The 26,316-nt window shown below is 36.5% G+C and overlaps 1 protein-coding gene across 1 annotated transcript in view; it reads right to left on the bottom strand.

The window, feature by feature from the left end:
- The window catches only part of LOC107574163 (membrane-associated guanylate kinase, WW and PDZ domain-containing protein 2-like), a 106,999-nt gene that overhangs the window by 75,782 nt on the left and 4,901 nt on the right, over positions 1-26,316 (bottom strand). Inside the window, exon 2 of the mRNA XM_016260629.1 lies at positions 4,375-4,491. Within this exon, the coding sequence (XP_016116115.1) occupies positions 4,375-4,491 (117 nt within the window). The remainder of the gene's footprint in view (positions 1-4,374; positions 4,492-26,316) is intronic.

Below are 26,316 nucleotides of genomic sequence, written 5' to 3'. Positions count from 1 at the left end.
TGTATGTATATATATATATATATATATATATATATATATATATATACACACATACACAAAAGGTTTCATTTTCTATAATAGTTTTTTTTTTTTTAGCATCAAAAATTTGTCTGATTCATCTGCACTTTCCCAAGAGGATTTTACAGTGCAAATTGTCTAACAGCTTAAGCACAATCTAAACTCTAAATAATAAAAAACACAAAGCCGACATCATTTCAGAAAGACAAGCAAACTTGCCGTGAATAGTAAATGGTAAATACAGTTCCATAAACCCAGTTATGAAATTATTGAGTGTGTGTGTGGCAACAACTAGTGACAGTGCAGAGACTTGTGAAATGAGCCATGTCAGTGCAGCGCTCCAGCTGAGAGTGAAGTTACACATCACATATCAAACAGCCTGTAGTTACACCTTGTGTGGCGACGATGACTAGCAGGATTTGTTTCTGAATGTGAACACAAACGCTTCAAGCTACACAAGCCCGAACTGATGCATCATTGCATCCCAAAATCAGGCCGCAAATTCATTGCACAACGCAAATGCAAGACATTGGGTAGATTGACAAATTAAAGTCAGTAAATAAAACTTATAACAAATAAGAGCTGGAAAAGAACCGTGAAGAACAATTTTCTGTACCAAAATGGAAGAGAACAAAAATCTATACCAATTCGAAAGCACTATGCAGTGTAATAATGTCCCGACAGCACCCATCTCTTACTTCTTCCCTGTGGGACTGTTAAACTATAATCAAACTCTATCTGGCATGTTTTTAATAAAGCAGCGCTATCACATTCAGTTACCTAGGTCATGTTCTAGCTCTCTTCCTCTGCTTTAACATTCACAAGACTAATGAACAGCTTAACATCGCTTAGTCTTGTCTCTTTCAATCCAGCCTCTGAAACATCTCATAGCAAGCTGTTCAGTTACACTAATGACTCTCAGTATGGGACAAATAGCTCCAGAAATACACGCTCATGACTGCACTGCACAGGCATAAATCAAAGGCATCATTTTCATCCAGCCGGTTGGTGATTGTGATGTGTTTGTGCACCACTATGGAGGGGGAGGGGGAAACATCAGCAGGCAAGCCTGGAGAGGAAATGGTGGTTGCCTTGGAAACCCTAGACTGAGGAAGAGAGTGAGCGAGCGAGAGACAGAGGAAAGGAAAGGAAGAACAAGTGAACAGGCGAGGAGAGTATACATGTAGAGTTGACCCAAGCATCGCAGTTAGTTACCAGTTGTTTTTGTTTTGAGTTGAGGCAAATCTATATGCAGAATGGATATATCGATCTATATGTAAATATATATATATATATATATATATTTCATACAATTTGTGTGTGTGTGTTTGTGCGTGTATATATATATATATATAAATCTAATGTTCTGAAGAGTTTGTGTGGCAGTCAGTCACCGCACCGGTGTGGATATTTACTGTACTTCGCAATCACAGATTCTAGCCTACGTCTTGGAATGTATGACCCAAATAAGAATTTTCACCATATATTGCCATCTGAACAAGTAAGTAACAAGTCTGTCACATTTGTTCTGACCAACTAAGGAAAAATGCATTACCATAAATCTCGCTACCAATGGTGATTAAATCTAAAGATCGGTTAGCTCATATCACATCAAACTGTTCAAATTATTATTATTATTATTATACTTTATTCTGAAAGGATTAATGTTAACAACATCAGCATTGGTGACTATGAATATAGTGTGTATTAGCGTGTAGATTTCAATTTCTGCACAGTCTAATCTAATCGTCATACTCTTCGAATTTCATATTAAGAAATTCTTTTAACCCAAAAAGCAAATTATGCTCCCTTCGAACTGGTTTTCTTTAAAATACAAATCTTTGTAATCCCAGGCTATCTGTAATCAGAATCACATTTATAACTTAATTTAATTTCATTCACATGTGTTTCATAAACACATAATCCTTTCTGGATTACAATCCGCCATCAAAATGATACATTTAGTTATTCTGGCTGCTGTGAGAAAAGGCTATAAACAATCGGCCACCAGCAGAATCCTCACATGCGATAGCCTAGTAGCCCGGGACAGCTTCTTTATGTTTACAGAAGTGACGTAATGACGCAGTGCCATGCTCGAATTTCCCGTGAAAACCTACCCTGTACCACTCAAATTATAAAACATTATTATAAGCTAACTGTTGTGAATCGGGCTAAAGTAAGACGATAGTTTTGAACACTGGCTGGTTATGTACTTGCTCAAATATTGATTTCGGATCATTTTTAACCAAAAAAAAGTTACGGACTGCAGCTTTAACTGACCTAAACTAAAATTAGGTAGCAGTTGTATTTTTATTACAAATATTGATAAATACTGTAACAAATGTATTGCCTCTTGGTTAGTGTTAGTTAATACATTAACTGATGTTAGCTAATAAGTGTTACCATATGGCTCAAAATAAACAAAACAATCTTAACTGTTAGGTTCAAACTGTGAACCAAAATAGCACAGCAGCTACTGTCAACTTTTCCACCCTTACGAAAATTAACCATGAATTTATTATAGTAACCATAAGTAAAGTAACCATGTTTTTTTTACATTGATTACCATTCGTATAACCACAATTTTATTACAAAAACTATGGTTAAAATATAGTTAGTGTAGCAAAACAATGGTAAATTTGTTGTTACCATGGTTTAACTATAGTGACCATGATTGTTTGGTTTTATTTGTGGTAAAACCACGGTTAATTTTTGTTAGGGCAGTGTCAAGGTTCATCAAAATATATGTTTCTTATTCAATTTCTTCATATGAATCTCAAATTAATCCGAAAACAAAACAAACATTGTGAATGAGGTAATCGATAGAAGGTTTTTTATTTCTACTGTCCATCATGTTCTAAGGCTAAAAAAAGCCATACTAACTAACGTCAAGTAGGTAGCTAGCTAGGCAGCTAGCAAACACTAACGACCGCTACCTAGCTAGCCGGCAAAACCTTGTATGTTGCAATTCCTTTTTCAGCTGTCAAGCATTTGGGACTGACAGCATCAATCTAGTCCAAATGTGTGGACTAATGAGAGAAATAATCTGGGTTAAATATGAGTTGATTGCGGTGTCGACAAAAATGCACTTGTGAGCACTGTACATTTTTTCCACAGAGGTCTCAGTGCATTACTGTCAACACATTTCTGTTTGTTTTTATGAACTGTGGCACAAGTCAAATTTGTTACATATGATTTTGAAACACTGCTAACATGCCTGTCATTTACCTCTAACTAGAGGTTGAAACTTTGCACAATATTACAAATTTTCCTATTACATCTGACTGAGTGAAAAACCCATTCATAGTGCTTTAAACCAAAATAAGTCACATCGGTTCTTTCTATCTGGTTGCATCATACATTGAGATGGTACCCAGACATATCAGGGAGGGCTTGTCTCCATGTTTCTCCCATAACCCCCCACACAACAATAACAACTTCCACAATATTACAGGTTGGCTCCTTTTAGCCGAGACTTCCTTCCCTCACAGATCTGCTGGCAGGTTTAGAGCGCCTGTCCTCACTCTCTTTCCAGAGTAACAAACAAAAGCTCCATTAATACATATAATCAGACCAAGAGAATGTTTTGCAAGAAAAATACAATAAAAAATACTTCCTGTGTCCTAACTAGGCACAATGTGACAAGCAATTTGTCTGTCCACACTAAATGCAAAACTGCATAGAAGATAGTTGATGTCTAACATATAATCATGAGGAGCAGAATTTTGGACCAATGAGATTTCACAGTGGGCAGTGAGCTAAGTTAAGTGAAGTGATGTGTGGCCAAGTATGGTGACCCATACTTGGAATTTGTGCTCTGCATTTAACCCATCCAAGTGCACACACACAGTAGTGAGTAGTGAACATACACACACACATACCGTGAACAAACACAGTGGGCAGCCATATTGCTGCGGCGCCCGGGGAGCAGTTGGGGGTTCGGTACCTTGCTCGTGGTATTAAGGGTGGAAGAGAGCGCTGTACATTCACTCCCCCCACCGACAATTCCTGCCGGACTTGAGACTCGAACCCACAACTTTCGGGTTACAAGTCCGACTCTCTAACCATTAGGCCACGACTGCACTACTGTGCAAATGCCCTGCCGCTTGTGGAATGTTGTGGTCAGATGGAAAAGTTGTTCTGTTTTTACGGGTTGTCACATATAACTTTTACTACATCACTTCTGGTTAGGACACTGTGGAAACAAATCCTCATTTTGTAGGTTCCACTTGAAGTTCCTCATAAGGATTTTGTGCACCATATTTATGGATACGAAAAATACCAATGCTAATAAACCCAAACTATTTGCCGTGAGTAAAACAGGATTCTTAAAATGTATATGTAGAGGTTACTTACACGGCACAGTCCGGAGATAGAGGTTATCACGTATGATTTGCTGAAGCTCGTGGTCCACTGAACCCTTCTGGAACCGGAGGTTGAGATAATGCCGGAGATCTTTATCCACAACACCTCCTAAAAGAGGTTTTAAAAAAACACAAGGTAATTTAACTGGTAAAAACCTGAGACACCCATACAATTAGTTAAAGTGTGCAGTTCCCCCTCCTTATATTTTCTTGTCAATTGCTGACAGGGTGTACAGCCCTGATTGTAAGGTAGGGTTAGATAGCATACAATAAATAACACAAATATGCAAAATGGTATGTTTGAATGAGCTGAGATCCACAAGGTTCACTCTTAGGTCCTTACATATTGCGTTTGTTTTCAAGCCTCTCAGTCACCTCATGAAATCCCTTATAGAGCATGTGTCACTTAGCATTATTACATCCTGTTTGTTGAGTCTGAATAAGCTTTATAAAAGCTTTCAGTTGTCACATTCATGGTTTCAATGGTTTCAATATAATAAATAAATATAAATATATGAAATATATTTAAAATACAATATGATTCCCTAAAGATCTACTTTACTGATGCATTCAACAGACTGTGTTGTCTGGCCTATATTTATCAGACGGGTTCCCTAACAACATCTTGAGCAAGATTCACTGAGAGACACCAAGACAAATGGTGAAAATGAAAGGTAGCTTGAGAACTTGTGCTTTCTACCTTTTCTCTAAGGTGAACAAAGGACAGAAAAATTACAAATCATCTCGCACTACTGTGCCTCAAGAGAGTCAAGCAGCTCTTTTTTTTCTACTCCAATCATAACCTTGACCATTCGGCACAGCCAAGCATGGATATACTGCTTAGAAATTCAAAAATCCAGCACAATGTGTGAGAAGATCCTTTGAGAATAAAAGCATCTGGCATAAACCTGCACACCATTTCGCAAGTTCAGAATATATTACATCTCATTGTCACCGATAACCTGGTAGTCCAACATCCACTCATGGAAGGTGTCTAAACCAGTTTTCCTTTCTAACATCACCATCATCTTTTTCCCATAACGCTAGAAGAATAACCATTCTCAAAATTTTGTATTATCAAATCTCTGTATGACATTGTGAATGGAAAACGAAGCTCAAGTAGAAAAAAAAATGCAACAATCAAGCTTGCACAGCTGTTGCGGCAGAAATGACACTTCGGAATACCGTCACACCATTCCAAGGAAATGACAAAAGGAAACATTTCACAAGTAGACTTCTTTGGTCAGAAATCCTAAATAAATATCTCTCTTGTCATCATCCATAACTATAATGGTTCTCTCCTCTCCCTCTTTCCCACAATTGTAATTCCAGCGGTCCAGATGATGTGCTCCTCTGTCACTGGTTTGGATTTACTCACCCCTTCCAAAATCCTTGCTGCTATTCCCCTTTATGCTTTCAATCCCATTATTAAACTAGTCCTTTACACATCAATGGATGCAGCAGTGATGGAGTCTCCCGTTCTGCAGCTAATTTAATCCAGAGGAGAGAGGGAACGCGGAAGGAGGAGGAAAAGAACAGATAGAGTCAGAGTCGTCGACAGTCAGGAGACAACAGAGAGGGAAAAAAAGGTTCTGTCAGCCGAGAGCCTATCACAATGAAGCCTGTATTCTCATTTGCTAGGTGGATAATGAAGTCTAATATCGCCCCCTGACTGCAAACAGCAATACTGCAAGGGTTGCGAGTGAGTGTGCCTGTGCGTGATACAGATGCTTTTGGACACACCACCAAAAAGGCCATCTTGTCCACACCAGATGCTTCCTGCTAGTTGGCATCGTGTGAACTTGTTGACCTTGTGAACATATAAAACATATAAAAGTGAAAACACACACACACACACACATATATACATACACATATATACATATACAGTGTGTAGATATACATATATATATATATATATATACATATATATATATACACTGTATATATATAAATTGCCACAGTTTCTGGCAATATTGTTGACTTGATTGCACAGACACTACTTGAAGAGAACTGAACTAGGCTGGATGATGAGATCACTGAATCAATGATGAACTGACTGTTTTCTATTGTCCTTTCGCATTTTCTGCACACGTTTTTTGTTTAACACTGTAAAGCTGCTTTGACACAATCTGTATTGTATGAAGTGCTACATAAATAAAGGTGACTTGACTATATAAGACCCCATCAATTCATTTCATAAACCCCATAAAATCAAAACATTGTTTGTTTGTTTTTTTTATTGGCGATTTTAAGCCATATTTTGTGAGGTCCGCAAATTAAACCTTAATATTAATGTTTAAACATTAACATTAAATCTTTAACATTAAATCTGGGAGTGTTTTAGGGGGGAATTAAAAAATATGTTAGTATAAGACTGACATCCTAATAATATAACAAGAAAAACAGCTATTAAATAACAAGAATACTAATTATTGTATAAAGAAGCAATAGAGGAATTTTAATGAACTCTTTTTGGAATCTATTTGTATTAGGTAAGAATATGTGGAACTACATTAAAATCACAATATCCTTACATATTTCCTCGTTTATGGCAGCAGTGTCAGACCGACAAGGTTACTGCAATCTCACGCGTTGGAGGTAAACTGAGATCAACATTTTGTTCTAAAAGATTTTATTTCAGTGTTCACAGGCTTGCAATTGAGTTTTAAATGTATTCTGGTCATCAAGAAGCTTGAAATTCCGATTGTTTGGAATACGAGGATGAAAATTATACAGTAGACAGAGGAGTAACAATAACCCATAGTTGTGGTGAGGCAGAGTGACCTTGATTTAACCCTTCAGAAATGAAATTTGTGTGGGTGAACGAAAAAATAGCATCATCCAAGCTGGTATGCAAAGCATCTGCATGCAACGACTGCGTAGAAAATGATTAAGTGCTGAAATTCGGCTGAGGAATGCACAGGAGGCGTTTCAACTGATCTCAGATCACTTATCTTGTTGCTCGGCCTGTGAAAAAGAGGCATATCTGCTGAGAATACACCTTCATGACTCAGTCAATATTACAAGGAGAGAGTCTGAGGTCACAACTGCGATTTTGTGGAGGAGGACAAAACTTTGACTCGTGAGAGAACACGGTCGCTTCATTTGTCAGCACAAAAGATGACACAGTGGGCAAAGGCATGACGTGAGGGTGAGAGTGAGTCGGACAGCTGTTAAAATCTCTCTTTCTCACGCTCTCACTTTCGCTCAATCCCAGAGGACACCTCTTTGTGTCATCTATCAGCCACTTCTCCACAAGTGATGACAGATGCTTGTTGATTAAACAGTCAATAAATTCAAATACACACACGTACATACACAAACAGGCACAGAGGAAACATACATTTCTGGATGGGACATTGCGATGGTGCGCAATCAGGCTTATTTATGACCTAACGAGGTCTGTATGGAGGCCCGTTTCTGCCTCAAGAGAAAAAATAAAAGTAATTAGGAGGTAAAGTTTCACAATAAGTCATAGTTATGAGATATAAAGTCACATTTTAAAGGGATAGTTCACCCAAAAATGAAAATTCTGTCATCATTTACTCACCCTCATGTCGTTCCAAACCTGTATGAGTTGCTTTCTTATGCTGAACACAAAAGAAGATATTTTGAAGATTGCTGGTAATCAAACAGTTGGTGGTTGCCATTGACTTCCAGAGTAGGAAAAAAAATACTATGGAAGTCAATGGCAACCACCAACTGTTTGATTACCAGCAATCTTCAAAATATCTTCTTTTGTGTTCAGCATAAGAAAGCAACTCATAAAGGTTTGGAACGACAAGACGGTGAGTAAATGATGACAGAATTTTCATTTTTGGGTGAACTATCCCTTTAAGATACAAAGAATTAATTGTGAGATATAGTTACATTTTGAAATTTAAAGGCTGGAATACACTACATGACTTTTGCCCTGATTTCTCCTCAATTTACAGTGTGGATAAATTGACGCTAGTTGATGAAAGTGAGAGACAGTCTGCAGATTTGAGTTGACAGATTTCATAGAAAATCACAGTGTATGATGGTCACAGACTCCAGTTTTTTAGCTTCAGGTTATGAATCTATCCAATCATAGGATATCACACGTTTGATATTTTCAGCCAACTTTAGAACACATTGTTTTCATTTGTCATGAGTCTCCTAGCAACAATAGGCAAATTTTTGAGTGAATTTGTTGTGATCGGAACAACTTGAAAAACTGGTAGTGTGTGATCCTCAGTTGTCTGTTGAAATTGGTTTTTGGTGCAGGAAGCAAAGACAGGAAGAGACAGGAAGCAAAATGGGAGGGAGAGAGGGGGGACAGGAACGGGAAAGGGCGAAGCGCAATGCCGCTATATGACGGCACTCCCCACGAGGCTATTGGTGCCAACAAATCTGCTCAGATTTTAAAAGTCGTGTAGTGTATTCCAGCCTTAAGTCATAATTATGAGATAAACAGTACAAAGTCCATTGCAATGCTAGATTTAGTCACATTTTACCATAAGGTCACAATTACAAGAAACTACGTAAAAAATATAAGAAAGTCACACTGTGATATATAAAGTCACATTTTGAGATATAAAGACTCAATTGTGAGATACAGTCACGATTGTGAGATTTTAAGATTTAAACATCACATTTTGAGATTAAAGTCATATTTTGAGATATAAAGTCTCAGTTGTGAGGTAAGAAACCAAGTCATAATTATGATATGTAAAGTCACATTGCGAGATATCAAGTGATATTTTGAGATATAAAGTCACAATTATGAGAAACTACAACACTTTATGAATTATTTATGAATTTATGAACACAATTTTAAGACCACATTGAGATATAAACTCACACGGAGATTTACAATTACGAGAAACTAGGTCATATTTTGAGTCATAATTATGAGATTTTATGAGATATGAGATAAGTTTTTGAGATATAGTTAAACTGTTAAAGAAACAGTTTTAATTGTAATATTAAAATCACACTTTGATATATAAAGTCATAATTATAAGAAAATGTCATAATTATGGGATAAAAAGTTACATTCTGAGATATAAAGTCCTTTTTTTAGATATAAAGTCACAATTATGATAAACTAAGTCATAATTATGATATAACGGTATAGTCCACACTGTGAGATGTAAATGCTCAGTTATGAAATATATAATCATATTTAGAGATATAGTTTTACCATCACAAGAAACAAAGTCACAATTATGAGAAATTAAAGCACAATTACAAGTTTTAAAGTCACAATTACCTTTTTTTTCACTCTGAGGTAAAAAGAGGTTTTCCACAGGTCTGAGCCATGATACCTTCCATAAGATACAGTTAATAATCTCTGATAAAGTGGGAATATGTCACCATATTGATTTGTTCTCACTAGAGAGGAGGTTAATAAAACATTCCAATGAGTTTCAGCAGTTTCTTTTTGACAGAATAATCACAGCTGACACTACTGCCCTCGCTGAGGACAGCTGAGCACCGAATCGATCGCCTGAAAGTTTCCCTCCTCTGGAAAGTTGTTTGGTGCTAGAGCCCTTCGGCTCAAACAGACTAAAGCGGAGAGCCGTGATAAAGCTCTGGACATGGAGAGGAAAACCAAGTGTGATGCCAGCCAATCAATATCTCCTATTCACTACCACCGACTCCTACGAGAGGTCAGATTCTGCATCTTCTTTGAGTAGACACAAAAAACACAACATTTCTGCCTCAGCTCTTTGTTTCAGTCTTCAAAAGCACAGATATCCAATCACTGTACTTCTTATCTGTTTATCTCATTTTAGAAAGCTGGACTGTTGGAGCTGTGGCCTAGTAGTCTGGTACATCAAGCCATGGTGCTCATTTGGGTTTGAATCTGGCTCTCACTCATCTATATCAGCAAAAAAGCACCAAAAAGGCCAAATAAAATGGTTCAATCCATCCTGTGAGATAAAGTCATAAAAAATAGTTCACAAAACACATTGGAGCACAATGTGCATCTTTTGCACTACGTAGCTTGAAAACTTACAATCAGCAAAAGGAAGAAAAATGACCCAGACACCTGCATTTGAACTCACACACAAGGCACGACAGGCTTTTTGTCTTTTTGACTCAAACAATCCACATTAACAACTAGCGTGAATCCAAACCGCATAGCCGGAGCTATCAATCTCTTCCCTTTGTTAAACGAAGAAAAGAAAAAACTGCTAATTATGGTTCTGAAGATCTCCTTCTGACTCACTTTGTTTGTCCTGTGATGATGATTCACATTTCAAAACCACTCACACCTCTAACTGTAACAACCCAAAGGCAGCTAAATTATGTTAAGACACATGGCAATATACACAAACTTGAAGTGTTAAAGTGCTGAAACAACAAAAAAAAGTTATGGCCTATAAACCAATAAATTCTATACTATTTTGTCTGAATAAAAGAAAAAAGAAAAAAAAGAAACAGAAACAAAAACAAAAACCAAATATTAAATATAAAATTTAAAGGAATAGTTCACTCAAAAGTGAAAATTTACTCACCATCAGGCCATCCAGGATGTAGATTGTTTCTACATTGGAGCAGATTTGGAGAAATTTAGCATTACATCACTTGCTCACCAGTGGATCATCTGTAGTGAATGGGTGCCGTCAGAAGGAGAGTCCAAACAGATGATAAAACATCACAATAATCCACAAGTAATCCACACGACTCCAGTTTAGTCCATGAGTCTGCATGTTTGTAATAAACAAATCGGTCAATAAGACGATCAATGAGTTAAAGAGTTTTTAACTTCAAACCATTGCTTCCGGCTAAAATACAAGTCCTCTATCCATAACGCTGTTTTCTCCAGTGGAAGATTTGCCTCTTCTGAATCAGGAGAGAAATATGCAATGATGTTTGTTTCTCACAAACATGCAGCTTTTAACAACTAACCAATTGGTGTTGTGTGGATTATTGTGATGTTTTATCATCTGTTTGGACTTTCATTTTGATGGCACCCATTCACAGTAAAGGATCCATTGGTGAACAAGTGATGTAATGCTAAATTTATCCAAATCTGGGTGAGTACATTTTCATTTTAAATAAGCATTAAATGATAGCATAGGTAATCTAAAGATAATAAAAAAAACATATTTAGGCTACAAAATATCATATAGACCATGAGGTGTGTTCTTTTGACAAAGGCAAGCAAGCAACCTTCAGGTTTAGTACTCCAGAACACAACTGGCTATTTAAAAAAAACAAGGTCTCCCTGAATAAACCAGCATCTGACAACAGACTGAACATGAGGTACAAAGATAAAGATTTCATGTATATCATCCTGCACTGTGTTCCAGGTAAAAGTGATCGCCTATCAATGGTAAAGAAGACTTTGATCAGTCAGAATTAGCCTTTTTGAAAATGAATGTGCCTGACTTTACAAAAGATCCTGATGAGTTCAGGACGGTCTTTCTTCTAAATATAGAATCAAAATCTTTGCACGTCACTTCAAGGTTTCCATTGCTAAAATGACGACAATGTAAAATTGGGCCTGGAACATGAAAGGGTTAAAAAAAACAAAAAAAAGCACAGGAAACTAAAACTATGGCAACCAAGCCATTTTCAGAATGGAAATGACATTGCTATTGCTCATACTTTTGGTTTACAGATTTGAACAACCCCCTCAGCATTAGTATGAAACTTCTAAGTGTTATTTCACTTATATATATATATATATATATATATATATATATATGATATTTCACCACTTCAGCAAGCATTGCTCAGATGACTGGCCCTAGATGCATAAAATCAGGCCCAGATTTTAAAGGCATTGATGTCATTTCAAATATGTGTCTTTGTCATGCAGAATCATCTGAGACCTCGTCCCACCCAACCGGTGCTGCAATCTCCCACCATCTGCTGGAGGAAGGTCACTGTTATTTTTCCTAGAAAAACATCTTGAATATGCGTGTTTGCAGTATTAAATAATCTTCTCTATGGTCAGAGTCACTGGCCTAATTGCATGCCATTGGCACAATTTTCTCTTCTCCCAAAGCATCTAATCCACACCTCACTCAGACCAGCAGACAGTTACACAGTTTATGTTGTACTTCACCTCATGTTTCATTGTGTGTGTAGTGTCTGTATTTAGAGGTTTTAAAAGCATAAATGTGAAGTTTATAAATCTGTCAAAGCACTTTAATTCTTCAGTGAAAAAAAGTGTATGTGAAAAATTATAAATAATACTAAAACGTGATATACCTGCACAAAAGGCAAAAATCAAGTTCATAATGAGGCTCGAAAATGAATAGGACTAATTTATGGAGATTTTAAAAGCAGAAATGTAAAGCGTATAATTTTATAAAAGCAAATACATTCATGTATTAAATAAAAATAGTGTATTATTTGTATTGTACAAATAAAAAGCGATATTAAAATAGAATATACCTGGACGAAAGGCAAAATGGAAGTGAAAGAGGCAAATTTTGGAAATTTTAAATGCATAAATATGAAGCTTATACTTTTATAAAAGCACATCATTTTTCTCTGTTAAAACCTGGGTATTATTTGAGTTGTAAAGCTGTTTAACGCATAGTTTTGCAGTCATTTTACATTGTCATAGCTACAATTTACTAATATAAGATATACTTTTACACAGGAAAGGTCAATGAGTGATTTGTTTTCCACATAAAATCATGTTAACACACATTGTTTACATCTTGTGGATGTACTACTGAAACAAAAAGTGTTTTAATAATTACAGAATGGCCCTATTCACTTCCATTATAAGCACCTCACTGTAACTTCACTATAATGTATTTTTGCTTCTTCAAGAAAAATAAATAATTTGAAATTCATTTTTGTGGTAATACATGTATTTGTATATTCCTTTAATAATTACAGTATCATACAAAAACGCAATTAAATAGCTCAGTTTGAAAAAGCCAGTGTGTAACTGACCTGTTTTGCTGTAGCCTAACTGAACGCATTTTCCACCTCCATCCCGTCCAACACAACCAAAGACAAAAACAACAACAGTTTGAATTTCAAGTAAATAAATACGCTCTGGGGATCAATTCTGGATCTCTGTGACAAAGCAGACACTCTGGGGCATTGAACAAGACATTAAAGCCTGCAGCCACATAGTGATTACTGCACAAAAAGACATTTTTCTGCCAGCCTCTATGACTCCAGGCTCTTAAAGCATCGGTTTTGTTTTGTATCCCGCTGTTGAGTAATTCCACGCAAGCCGGCTACACCTCTTTAATTTGGGTATGCATCTCTAATCCCAAAACAAACACTTTGCTCATCTTCATATTCTCCACAGCAAAAATACGGAAACTGTGGGCTGCAGAGCAAACATCGAACAGCTCATACACAAATGTATTACAGTGATACGCTTTTATACAGCACGGCACAGTACTGACATTAAAGCTGATTTCAAAAGTCTAGCATTTTTTGTAGGCCCTGGACGTTTATTTATTTTGCAGATGCTGTATTTTAGATCCCGAAGCTAATTCTGTGATAAAACACACAGCGTGAGTCTGCATACTGTGTGTGGACTCCCTTGACCAAGAATATTTTTCTTTTAAAAGAACAGATCATCTCATTTTTTATTCATTTTTATTTAAGTATTAGATTAAAAGACCTTCGCGCTGATATAAAGATTACCATTGCCTGGATCATTTAATTTATTCAAAACACATTCATTAATAAAAGAAATGGACAAAATCAACCAACATTTTGACCTTCTTTTTTTTTTAAGGCAAAGTTCATTTTAGATAAAACATTATTTTATAAGATTTATTTATTATACATACATACATATACTGTATATGGGTATAGAAAAGAATAATCCCCCTTTAAAATAATATATTTTTTTACAAGGAACAACTTATAACATCCAAGTGAAAGATATAACACCAACAAAAAAATAAAAAACCTGAATCACTGAGCTGGAAAAAGGATCACCCCTTTCCTAAAAATGACTTTGGTGTAGCTAATCACCTTCTCAATCGTACACAAAGACATTTGACTTTCAACTGTGATCAGCTGTGCTCATTTTGATCAGCTCAGCATGAAAAGAGCTTTCCTGGAGCATTTCAGTCCTTACTAGTGTGACTGAATCAAACAGTCAACTATGGGCACCCATCAAAAGATCTCTGGGATAAAGTTGTGGACAGGCACAAGTCAGGAGATTGATACAAAAAAATTCAAAGGCTTAATCAATGCCTACAAGCACAGTGAAGTCTATTATTAAGAAGTGGAAGGTATTTGGTACAATACAGACCCTCCCTGGATCAGGACGTCACACCAAACTGGATGAAAGAGCCTGAGGAAACCACTCAGAGAGGCGACAAAGAGGCCTACAGCAACTCTGAAGCAGCTGCAGGAATTTATGACAAAGAGTGGTCATTGTGTGCATGTGACAACAATATCACAAATTATCCACAAATGTGGCTTGTATAGGAGGGTTGCAAGAAAAAAGACACTCCTCATAAAGGCCACATGCAGTCACGAGTGAGCTTTGCCAAAACACAGCTTGAAGATTCATCCCAAAACAAACACTTTGCTCATCTTCATATTCTCCACAGCAAAAATACGGAAACTGTGGGCTGCAGAGCAAACATCGAACAGCTCATACACAAATGTATTACAGTGATACGCTTTTATACAGCACGGCACAGTACTGACATTAAAGCTGATTTCAAAAGTCTAGCATTTTTTGTAGGCCCTGGACGTTTATTTATTTTGCAGATGCTGTATTTTAGATCCCGAAGCTAATTCTGTGATAAAACACACAGCGTGAGTCTGCATACTGTGTGTGGACTCCCTTGACCAAGAATATTTTTCTTTTAAAAGAACAGATCATCTCATTTTTTATTCATTTTTATTTAAGTATTAGATTAAAAGACCTTCGCGCTGATATAAAGATTACCATTGCCTGGATCATTTAATTTATTCAAAACACATTCATTAATAAAAGAAATGGACAAAATCAACCAACATTTTGACCTTCTTTTTTTTTTAAGGCAAAGTTCATTTTAGATAAAACATTATTTTATAAGATTTATTTATTATACATACATACATATACTGTATATGGGTATAGAAAAGAATAATCCCCCTTTAAAATAATATATTTTTTTACAAGGAACAACTTATAACATCCAAGTGAAAGATATAACACCAACAAAAAAATAAAAAACCTGAATCACTGAGCTGGAAAAAGGATCACCCCTTTCCTAAAAATGACTTTGGTGTAGCTAATCACCTTCTCAATCGTACACAAAGACATTTGACTTTCAACTGTGATCAGCTGTGCTCATTTTGATCAGCTCAGCATGAAAAGAGCTTTCCTGGAGCATTTCAGTCCTTACTAGTGTGACTGAATCAAACAGTCAACTATGGGCACCCATCAAAAGATCTCTGGGATAAAGTTGTGGACAGGCACAAGTCAGGAGATTGATACAAAAAAATTCAAAGGCTTAATCAATGCCTATAAGCACAGTGTAGTCTATTGTTAAGAAGTGAAAGGTATTTGGTACAATACAGACCCTCCCTGGATCAGGACATTGCTCCAAACTGGATGAAAGAGCCTGAGGAAACCACTCAGAGAGGCGACAAAGAGGCCTACAGCAACTCTGAAGCAGCTGCAGGAATTTATGACAAAGAGTGGTCATTGTGTGCATGTGACAACAATATCACAAATTATCCACAAATGTGGCTTGTATAGGAGGGTTGCAAGAAAAAAGACACTCCTCATAAAGGCCACATGCAGTCACGAGTGAGCTTTGCCAAAACACAGCTTGAAGATTCTGAGGCAGATGAGACTAAAATTTTATTATTTGGCCTCAACACCAAACGATTTGTCTGGCGGAAATCCAATCCAGCTCACCATCCAAATAACAGCATTCCTCCAGTAAAGCATGGAGGTGGTCGTATCCTGTTATAGGAGTGTTTCTCTGCAGCAGCAACTGGAGCACTTGTCTAGGGCTGTCGCGATTCGTTGATTTTATTCGACTATTCGATTAAAAAAAATCCTCGACTTCATATTGCTCGCGCCGACTAACGGTCAAAATACCGCAAGTGGCGCATTTCATGGACGAGAATCCATAAAACACATTATTAGTCTGTTTTCCAAGGCTGCATTATATATTAAACCCATTTAAAAATTAAGCATAATTGTGAATTCACAAATGCTACGATTTAATTAAATAATTATATGCGACGCAGTTCTAATACATTATGCGCTTTAATTATTTACATGCGTGTAGGTTAAGTACGTGCGTCACACAGCGGCTCCGTTCACAGTAGTTCCTACTGTGTTCGTTAAATCAGCACAGCCAACAAAGGATCGAACGCAACTGTTTTGAACGAGCGCACCTTTTTTTAACAACCGAGCTTGATGGGGTGAAGCAGAATGAAAAAGTTTTTAGGCAGTAGAGGCGGCGCAACTATAACGACATGTGAATAATCCCCCCCACACTAAAGCGATACTAAACTGCAGTGGAAACGCAAACCGAGCCGTGCCGTGCCGTGCCGTACTGAGCCGTACCACGCAGTGGAAAAGCGCCATAATTGGTCTTGAGGAAGTGGGGAATGCTTAAAGGGATAGTTCACCCAAAAATGAAAATGCTGTCATTAAACCACGCAGGAGCAGTTATCATTTACATGTGTGGAGCGTCTCAAACTCCATCTCTGCATGTTGTTGTGAGTTTGGGTTTATTATAACTTTCATCTGGGAACACAACATGCACCATTTCATCAGATTCGTAAGGTAAATCATTTATAAATCTACGCAAACACAGGAGAATACATAAAAGCTCAAACCCTCACTCTGTGTTTACACGTTTTGATGTCCACATATTCTTTTAATTACAGTGGCTATAGCATTTCTGTCCTAAAGAAATGGCCCAATATTAAAGATTAAGTGGACATTTGAATGAAATGGTGCTTGGTCAATATTAAACATGTATTAGATCGCACAGTAATGTGTAAAAACAATTGTCAGGCCGTTGGCCGTTTATTTGAACTAATTATTATTGCCTTATTGCTATTATATAAGTATTTTAAGTAAGTAAGTTAAAGGCTACTGTTCACTTACATCTATTTTTATTACCACAAAAAAAATCATTATAATTATAGGGCCCTATGAAATCAGTTTTATTTCCAAATTCAGTTTTTTTCCATTTTCAATTTTCTATACTCTGTTTTAATATTTTTATTATAATTGTATTATTAGTAGACTAGAACTCGTGGATATGTTTTCATTCTTACACTATAATACTGAACTTTGATTTCAGTGATTTGGACTATGAGATGGACACTTGCTTCTTGCACTTTATGTTGCACTTCACTTTTGCTTTAAAAAAAGGATTTCATAGAAATTTGGATTTCATTTGGTTTAATAAAATACAGTTTAATAAAATATTCTTAAGTAAAATTGTTAAGGAAAGGATTAAGGAAATTAATCGTTTAGATGAATCTATTAACCGATAAATTAGTCGATAGATTAATCGTAATAAAAATAGTCGTTAGTGGCAGCCCTACACTTGTCAGGATAGAAGGAAAAATGGATGGGGCAAAATACCGTCAAATTCTTGAGGAAAATATAAATATAAAAATATATAACTATAAAACATTATGGTAGTATCTCAATGACAATTAAATAAACACTGGTAAAGACAAAGAGATTTTCTAAGAACTTGGCACCGAATCAGAATGTATTGTGTGAAACTTAAAACAAATTAAGACCGTACAGCAAATTACTGTAGGACATAAGTGGGATGCTGCAAAATAACATCAGCATTTTTGTTACAATATTAAAAGCAAAATAAGGTCCTTGGCTGGTATTCAGCTGTATTGTAAACTGGAGCAACAAAATTGCATGTGCATGACTACAATGTGTGCTTCTCAAGGTAATGAATACAATAGAAGAAAGAATATAGAACGAAAGACTCGTGCATTTAAGAAAATGAAATCTCTTTTTAAAAGGCAATCCGGTAAAACGAGATCTGTGTCCCTGCAGTGTAGAGAGCACAGAGGCAAAATTAACTGCAGTAGCATTCACTTCATGACAGATGGCCAAGCATTTTTATGCACAGATCTAAAGGATAAGAACCAACATCATAATTAATTATTTACTAAATATATTTTTCTCATGCGGATAATCAAAGTAAGCCAGCCAGTGTGGAAAGCAGTGAGAAACTGTTTCATAAAAATGAAAATCTTGCTTGCACGCTCTCCAGTGTCCGTCATGTCAACATTCAAGGCAGCTGTCTTTGACATCTCGTGCACTAGTAGTTGTGACTTAATAATGGATCAAAGATGTTTCTGTGCCCTGATTGGCCGAGGGTAAACTCACTTCAAAATGGCAATCACAACATCAGCCTAAAGTATATCATTCTGTCTGATGGGAACCTTGCAGTTCTGTCCGGTTGATTGCAATCAGTCACTGTGGTAAGCACATTAAAACCATCATAATCCCAAATAGCAGCCTAGAGGGATGTCAGATGGATCTGCTTTACAAATTAGGTGGCACTTGTGCTCCACTTGCTTAGCGGGTGGAAGACTGCAGAATATAATGCTCTGCACTGCTAGTGGCTTTACAGAGCATTTTCAGTTTTCATGATTAATCAGATGTGGAGCCAAAAGGTGTGTTCTATCCTATAGGTCTAGACAAAATTGTCAAAATAGCTGGAAAAGCTACATTGCATAATTGCCAAAAGCTAAAAAGCATTCATAGCTCTCTTAGAGAACTGTTTTCAGATTTGCGACCAACCAAGTGACAGCCTGCATCTAATAAATATGTAACGTTATTACAACGAGGAGGACAAATGTTAGATGTATCATCAGAGCTCTTTGTATTAAAGGGATAGATCACACCAAATTGAATTCTTTCATCATTTACTCATCCTCATGCTGATATGAACCTATAAGATGTTCTTTCTTCTGTGGAACACAAAAGGAGATGTTTAGCAGAATGATCATGCTGCTCTTTTCCATCCAATGAAAGTAAATAGTGACCAGGGGCTGTCAAACTCCAAAAACGGACCACAGAAGTAGCCCATATGACTCAAACACCATATTCCTGCATTTGCAAATATGGCATTTACACATCTTTGGTTCTCGTTTGTCTTGTAACCTATTGCAACATGCAGAATTTGACAATGCACATATTCATAAATTCCATAAATGAGAAGAATGTCAATAAAAACCTTTAATTTCGTTCCACAGCTATGCAGTGCCAAAAATATAATTATAAACCAAGCTCTCTTCTCCAAAAAAAAAAAACCTGAATTAAACAGTTGAGCTACTTAACTACAGGCAGGTGGGCAAAGTTTTCCTTGTGTTTTTCACAGAAATCGTTTGATTGTCAAAGATTAAATTGTTTAACCGATGCAGATAGCGATGCACTCAATGCTGTTAATGAACTGTGCAGTTTAAAGGGATAGTTCACCCAAAAATTCTGTCTCATTTATTCTCAAGTTGTTTTAAACCTTAATAAGTTTCTTTCTTCTGTTGAACATAAAAGTTATTTTGAAGAATGTGGGTAACCAAACAGTTGCTGTTCCCCAGTGACTTCCATAGTATTTTTGTTTTCCTACTATCAAAGTATATTGGGATCAGCAACTGTTTGGTTATACACACATTCTTCAAAAGCTATGCAAACAGCTGTCATTATCACAAACGATTTCTTCGATTTCATAATTGCGATTTTTTTTGCGTAACTTGTCAGTGAACTACGGCTATGTGTAGTAAATTCTGCTCCTTCTGAAAGCATGTGATAATTTCCTGCTGATTACAGAACCGGCATTACTATCAAAACGCGCATGACAATCGCATTCGATTAATCGTGCAGTCCTACTTTCAGTTAGCTAACACTCTAACCCTTATGATAATACTGTTGCCTAGAGGACAGTTTAGATCATCTAGAATCTAAATAGAACATCTTACCCAGATCTCCTTTAATGTTAATAAAACAACAAACAAAGAACAAGCACTCACTGCTCTTGACTGAAGAACTTTAATACAGTTGCTTTAATAAGAATCAATGTATAATTCATACAGTGAAGTGTATATACTGTTTTATTTTTCATTTATCAATTTCTTGAATGCTACTGCTAAATACACCTACCGTACCTGAAAAATAAAGCACCATTTCCTTTTTGTGTATATTATGTGTATTTGTAATGTGTATCTAATAACAAAGACAAAATAATGACAAAGGTTTTTATCTTCGCCCACTTTGGCCTAAATATCTGCCATTCTTTTTTTATTTTATATTTTGTTACCTTGTAAGACTTTGTTTTTAAAATAGGGAAATTAGTTTGACTGTTCTGCTCAGACAACTTGCAATATAGTAAAACCAACATAACAAATAATCGTGATTTTCTTGAAAAAAACAACAACATTGAGATGAAATTTTTGCCATATCGCCCACCCCTAGTTCTTTCTAAATATATGATAAATATTGAGTACAGTTTGCTAAATTAAGGGGCGACACATCTTACCCCACTCATGTGTGTACTCTATAGATGTTAAAGAAAAGAGAGATCATAACAGATGAGAGACGATATTGAAATATTGAAAAACACAGATGAAAGAAAATGAATAATTTAAAATGATTAAATGCAAGATGAAATGCCTAATCCATCTAACATCTCTAAGGAAAATGCCGACCATTATGACAGAATAATGACTGTCACAGATAAATTACACTTCAAAGCAAAATAAGTTAAAACCCAGAGGCTGCAGAAATCTGCTCAGAGTCATGTCTGTGTTAATCAGTTAGCAAATCCATTTGTGCAAACTGAACATGTTATATAACCAATTATTGCACTTCACTACTGAAAAATAATGAGATTATATTGCTGATATTTAAAAACCGTCAACGCATCAAAAGTGTCTCGGAAAACCGAAGGTCGCAGCATCGGATCGGTCAATGCGCTGAGAGTGAAGTAGTGTAGCAGCACAGGATTACGAGAACACTAAACCAAATATCTGCCTCAGAAGATTAAATGAAAACATGAAAGACGGCTGCTAAAATAAGACGGCAATAGACGTGCTTTATTCCAAATCAAACGTGGTGCTACGCGTAAATATGATTGTATGAAGGCAGCCTAGTTGACTACTTGGCTTGATATTTATATAACTGTCAGAACTGGGTCATTATGACAAGTCTGGCATCAAAGTCCCTGTAACCACCAAGCCACAAAAGTGAGTCCTGGACATGCACCAACACACATCAATACAAACACACCATCTCCTCCATCACATCATAGCAGGACGGACTGAGACATAAAAAACACTGGTGAATCAAATCTCACAGCATATGATACCATTACCTACAGTATTACATGCATAATAATAACTATTACCTAATGTATCTGTTCAGGGATAGTTAAATCCCCCCCCCCCCAAAAAAAATCTAAAACTGAAAATTCATTCCAGACCTGTATGACTTAGGATAGTTCACCAAAAAATCCAAACAGTTGACTGTAGTCATCAACTTCCATAGCATTTTGTTTCCATATTATGAAAGTCGATATAGACAAGAAACTGTTTGGTAATCCACATTTTTCAAAATATCTTCTTATGTTTTCAGCTGAAGAAAGGAAGTCTTGCAGGTTTGGAACAACCTGAGGGTGAGTAAATGATGAAAGAATTTTCAATTTTGGTGAACTGCCCCTTTAACAGAAAGAGATTTTGGAAAAAAAAATTTTTTTTATATATATATATACAATGAACGTCAATGAGCTTCGGTGTTGTTTTGGATCCCATTGCCTTTTATTGTATGTGCAAAAAGTGTTAAATATTTCTTTAAAATATCTCCTTTTGTGTTCCAGGTTTGGAATGTTATCATTTACTCACCAATCCAAAACCTGTACAATGTTGTTACAACCCTGTATGAGTTTGTTTATTTCTTTTGTGGAACACAAAAGAACACATTTTGAAAAATGTATCATTATCTTTTGTCTATACAATGAAAGTCAGTGAGATTCTGTGTTGTTTTGGACCACAATGGCTTTCATTGTATGGACAAAAACTGTTAATTTCTGCAAAATATCTTCTTTTCTGTTCCAGATTTGGAACAACAATTTATTCACCATTTCAAATTTCTTTCTTTTGTGGAACACAGAATAAGATATGAAGATATTTTGAAAAATATATATTTATTATTATTATTATTATATATGTGTGTTTTATGTATTTATTTTTTTGTCTAAATGAAAGTCAGTGAGGTTCAGCGTTGTTCTAGACCCCATTGACTTTCATTGTATAGACAAAAACTGTTAGAAATGTCATCAAAATATCTTCTTTTTTGTTCCAGGTTTGTAACAACAATTTATTCACCGATCCATAATTTGTATATGACACCTTTTTTGTCAAGCATCCCTACCTGTCTTTGCATTAGTAGCACAATCGAATTACACAACCACTTGAAAAACATCAATGGAATACAATGTTTTAGTTAGGAAACAAGGGAATTTTGAAATAAAATCACGGGAGTCGGGTTTAAATCCTAAATTCTGAGATTTACAATATATATTACTTAGGTTTCAACACCTGACCCACAAGTCGACAGGCTTACCATAAAAAAAATCAATGTACTTCCTAATGGCAATCCATCCTTACATTCAAATGACCTACTCTACCAGATTTTAAATCATTAAAATGAATTTATTATGCTAGCCTCTGTGTTCCTACACTGTTTTACACTATAAGTACACTATAAAGCCTGTCGGACAAGTTCCCCAAACCCTGATCTTCAGCAGCCAGTCAATATTTACTCAGTCAGTCCACTGATCTGGATCTCCCTTGACACAACCTTTGCTTGCATCAAGATATTTTTTGCTTTCACTTGGGAGTTGGGGATGTTTTCCAAAGCGCTGGCTCGGGGGCTGAAGTTTGCTTCACACAGGGATGAAAAACACTGCAAACGTACTATACGCATTGTTGAAATCTCAGCACTGTAGACCTGAAGACAGCTGCATGTCCTCAAATCCCATCACTGTAAGTCAACATCTGAGTGAGAGATAACATCACTCCTCACATTCACATGGGCACTTCCCATCTCCTCTTCACCACTGAAATCCATTGTTTTTAAGAGCTGCCACCTTATGGCAAGCCATTTTAACATTCATTCCTGAACACTAGTAGTATGTATTCCAATAGACACTAGCATATTTTCCAATATCCTAGTTGTTACTTAGTATATATAGCTTTACTAGTACATATTTATGAGACATTATTGTTTATCTCCATTGTTATTAGTAACATTTATAATCTTAAAATTACAGTTGCTTTTTGCTTGTCGTATGTAATGACTAGGTATGTAACGATTAACCACGAGGCCGGTTGAAAATCGATTTAAATATGTGATGATTCAAATCAGTTGAGATGCTAAACAAATCGCGATTCAATTAGGGGTAGGAGTTTATATGAATGCATGTCTGAGGGGAACTTGCTGCCTTTCGATGGTATTTTTTATTTTCCTCTTGCCTCTGTATAATGCATATCAGGGCTCCAGACTCATTCTTCCCACTGGTCGCTCTTTTGCAACTAACTTTCTCAGCTGGTCACACGAGCACATGATTTGGTCGCAATTTTCTTTTTTTTTTTTTGCGCTACAACATGGGATTATTCAATGGATGCTGATGAACTTTTACCATAGTTTATAGTTATATGGAAACGAAAGTGGTCATTCAACCCGTTCTTTATCATCAGTAATATTATTTGTGATTTGAATTTTGTGAATGGGAGTTTCTCTTTTGCTGTGTTAAGCTGCGGGCTTCGGATCTTGTTGTCACTGTTTTGCTAACATACATCTACACACCTTTCATTTTTTAAAGACTAAAACAAAAGATGGATTCATTGTTATTCTTAATTAAAAAGCACAACAACAATAAATCGGTAAAATACAATGACAAACTAGCTTACAAAACGTTTATTAACAAAAAAGAATAAGATGAGGCATGGCACACACCACATGCTGTATTATATACCGACTAATAAATTACAGAATGTTTAGCAAACACTGAGAAATAAAATAAATAAATAAAAGAGAGCCTCCATACCTTAAGATAAACAGCAAAGATAAGTTTTTCAAAAATGAAAACAAAAAGAAAAGTAAAACTAACGGTGACAGTGCTTGCATTCTCTGGTTTAAGAAGCGGTCTTTTACTTGACTTTTGCTTGAAAACCATCCATCGTTTCCTCAATATGCACGTCATTTTTGCTGCGCGCAGCTTCGCGCTCGTGCTGACGCTGCGAGTATACTCTCTAAGCGCTGTTTCATTATGCTTTCAGTTTGCCCTTTGATGTTTCTCATATGCAACAGAAATTGAAGCGCTTATGAGTTGTCCAACGCGGTGGTCGCACCAGTGCGTCCGCACACAAAATTGAGTCGCACAGCCAGAAAAAATGGTCGCAGTCTGAAGCCCTGCATATTAAAGTTCATATGTGCAGCTCTGCTTTGTTTACAGCGGAAACCAAGGAAACGCTTTAAGCGCCACCTGCTGGCAGAGAGTGAATCTGCATCTCATTCAGCTCGTCCGCGGTTTCTGTTTCATGCAGATATTTGTTATGCATAGTTTCACAAAACTGAAGTCAAACCATTCTGTTTTTGCTTCAAATTTCGAAATGATACAATGTAATTTAGATTAAAAACTGTATGCAGCATCTTTGTTTGGATTGTGATTAAAATGCAGTGGTTGCCTCTAATTTTAAATGGAAAGAGCACAGACAAAGCCTTAGTATGTTTATATAAAGAGATTTATTTTATTTGTGTTACTTATTTATTTGATTTGGGGCTTGTTTTAAATTTTTTATTTAGTTTGTTATTTACATTTACATTATATTTAAATGTTGTTATTTAGCTAATGCTTTTATCCAAGGCGACTAACAAATGAAGACAATAGAAGCAATCAAAACCAACAAAAGAGCAATAATTTACAAGTGCTATATTAGTATATTATTATAGTGTTATAATAAGGAGTTATGGTTGATGAGCCTAACTGGATGGTGAAATTTTGATAAAGTGATGGGTTTGTTGAAACCACAAGCAATTCTGTTTTAGCCAGGTTGAGTTGAAGATGATGGTCCGTCATCCAAAAAGAAATGTCTGTTAGACATGCTGAGATGCGAGCAGCTATCGTCGGATCATCAGGATGGAATGAGAGGTAGAGTTGAGTGTCATCCGCATAGCAGTGATAGCAGTGCCATGTTTCTGAATGACAGAGCCTAGTGATGCCATGTAGACAGAGAAGAGAAGTGGTCCAAGAACTAAGCCCTGAGGCATCCCAGTAGCTAGATGTTGCGACTTGGACACCTCACCTCTCCAAGATACCTTGAAGGACCTATCTGAGAGTTAAGACTCAAACCACTGGCGTGCGGTCCCTGAGATGCCATTTTCCAATAGGTTTGACAGGAGAATCTGGTGGTTCACTGTATCAAAAGCAGCACACAGATCCAGCAAAATAAGTATAGAAGATTTGGAGGCCGCTCTTGTCTGTCTTAGGGCTTCAACAACTGAAAGCAAGGCAGTCTCGGTCGAATGTCCACTTCTGAAGCCAGATTGGTTGCTGTCCAGGAGGTTGTTCTGTGTGAGAAAGGCTGAGACTTGGTTGAACACAACTCGTTCAAGTGTTTTTGCAATGAAAGGTAGAAGGGAAACCGGTCTGTAGTTCTCTAAAAGAGTTGGGTTAAGAGTGTGTTTCTTAAGAAGTGGGGTTATACGAGCCTGTTTAAATGTTGAGGGAGAAATGGCTTGAAGGAGCGCAAAGATGAAACCATAGCAGATAGCCGGGAGAGTGAGCGTAGGTTACGTCAAAAAGTGACATGTGTAGGGTTATGTGTTGTGTCAGGAACCATGTTGAGGTTAAGAGTGAGGAGGAAGTGATCTGAGGTGTGAAGTGAAGTAACCAGTACATGATCAGTGGAGCAGTGTCGTGCGTAAATAAGGTCCAGTTGGTTGCCTGATTTGTGAGTAGCC

Source organism: Sinocyclocheilus grahami, unplaced genomic scaffold (genome assembly GCF_001515645.1).
Source record: "Sinocyclocheilus grahami isolate Dianchi unplaced genomic scaffold, SAMN03320097.WGS_v1.1 scaffold31.1, whole genome shotgun sequence".
NCBI classification, from domain to species: Eukaryota; Metazoa; Chordata; class Actinopteri; order Cypriniformes; family Cyprinidae; genus Sinocyclocheilus; species Sinocyclocheilus grahami.
Note: the sequence above shows the minus strand (reverse complement) of the source record. Positions and strands in the feature narration are given on the sequence as shown.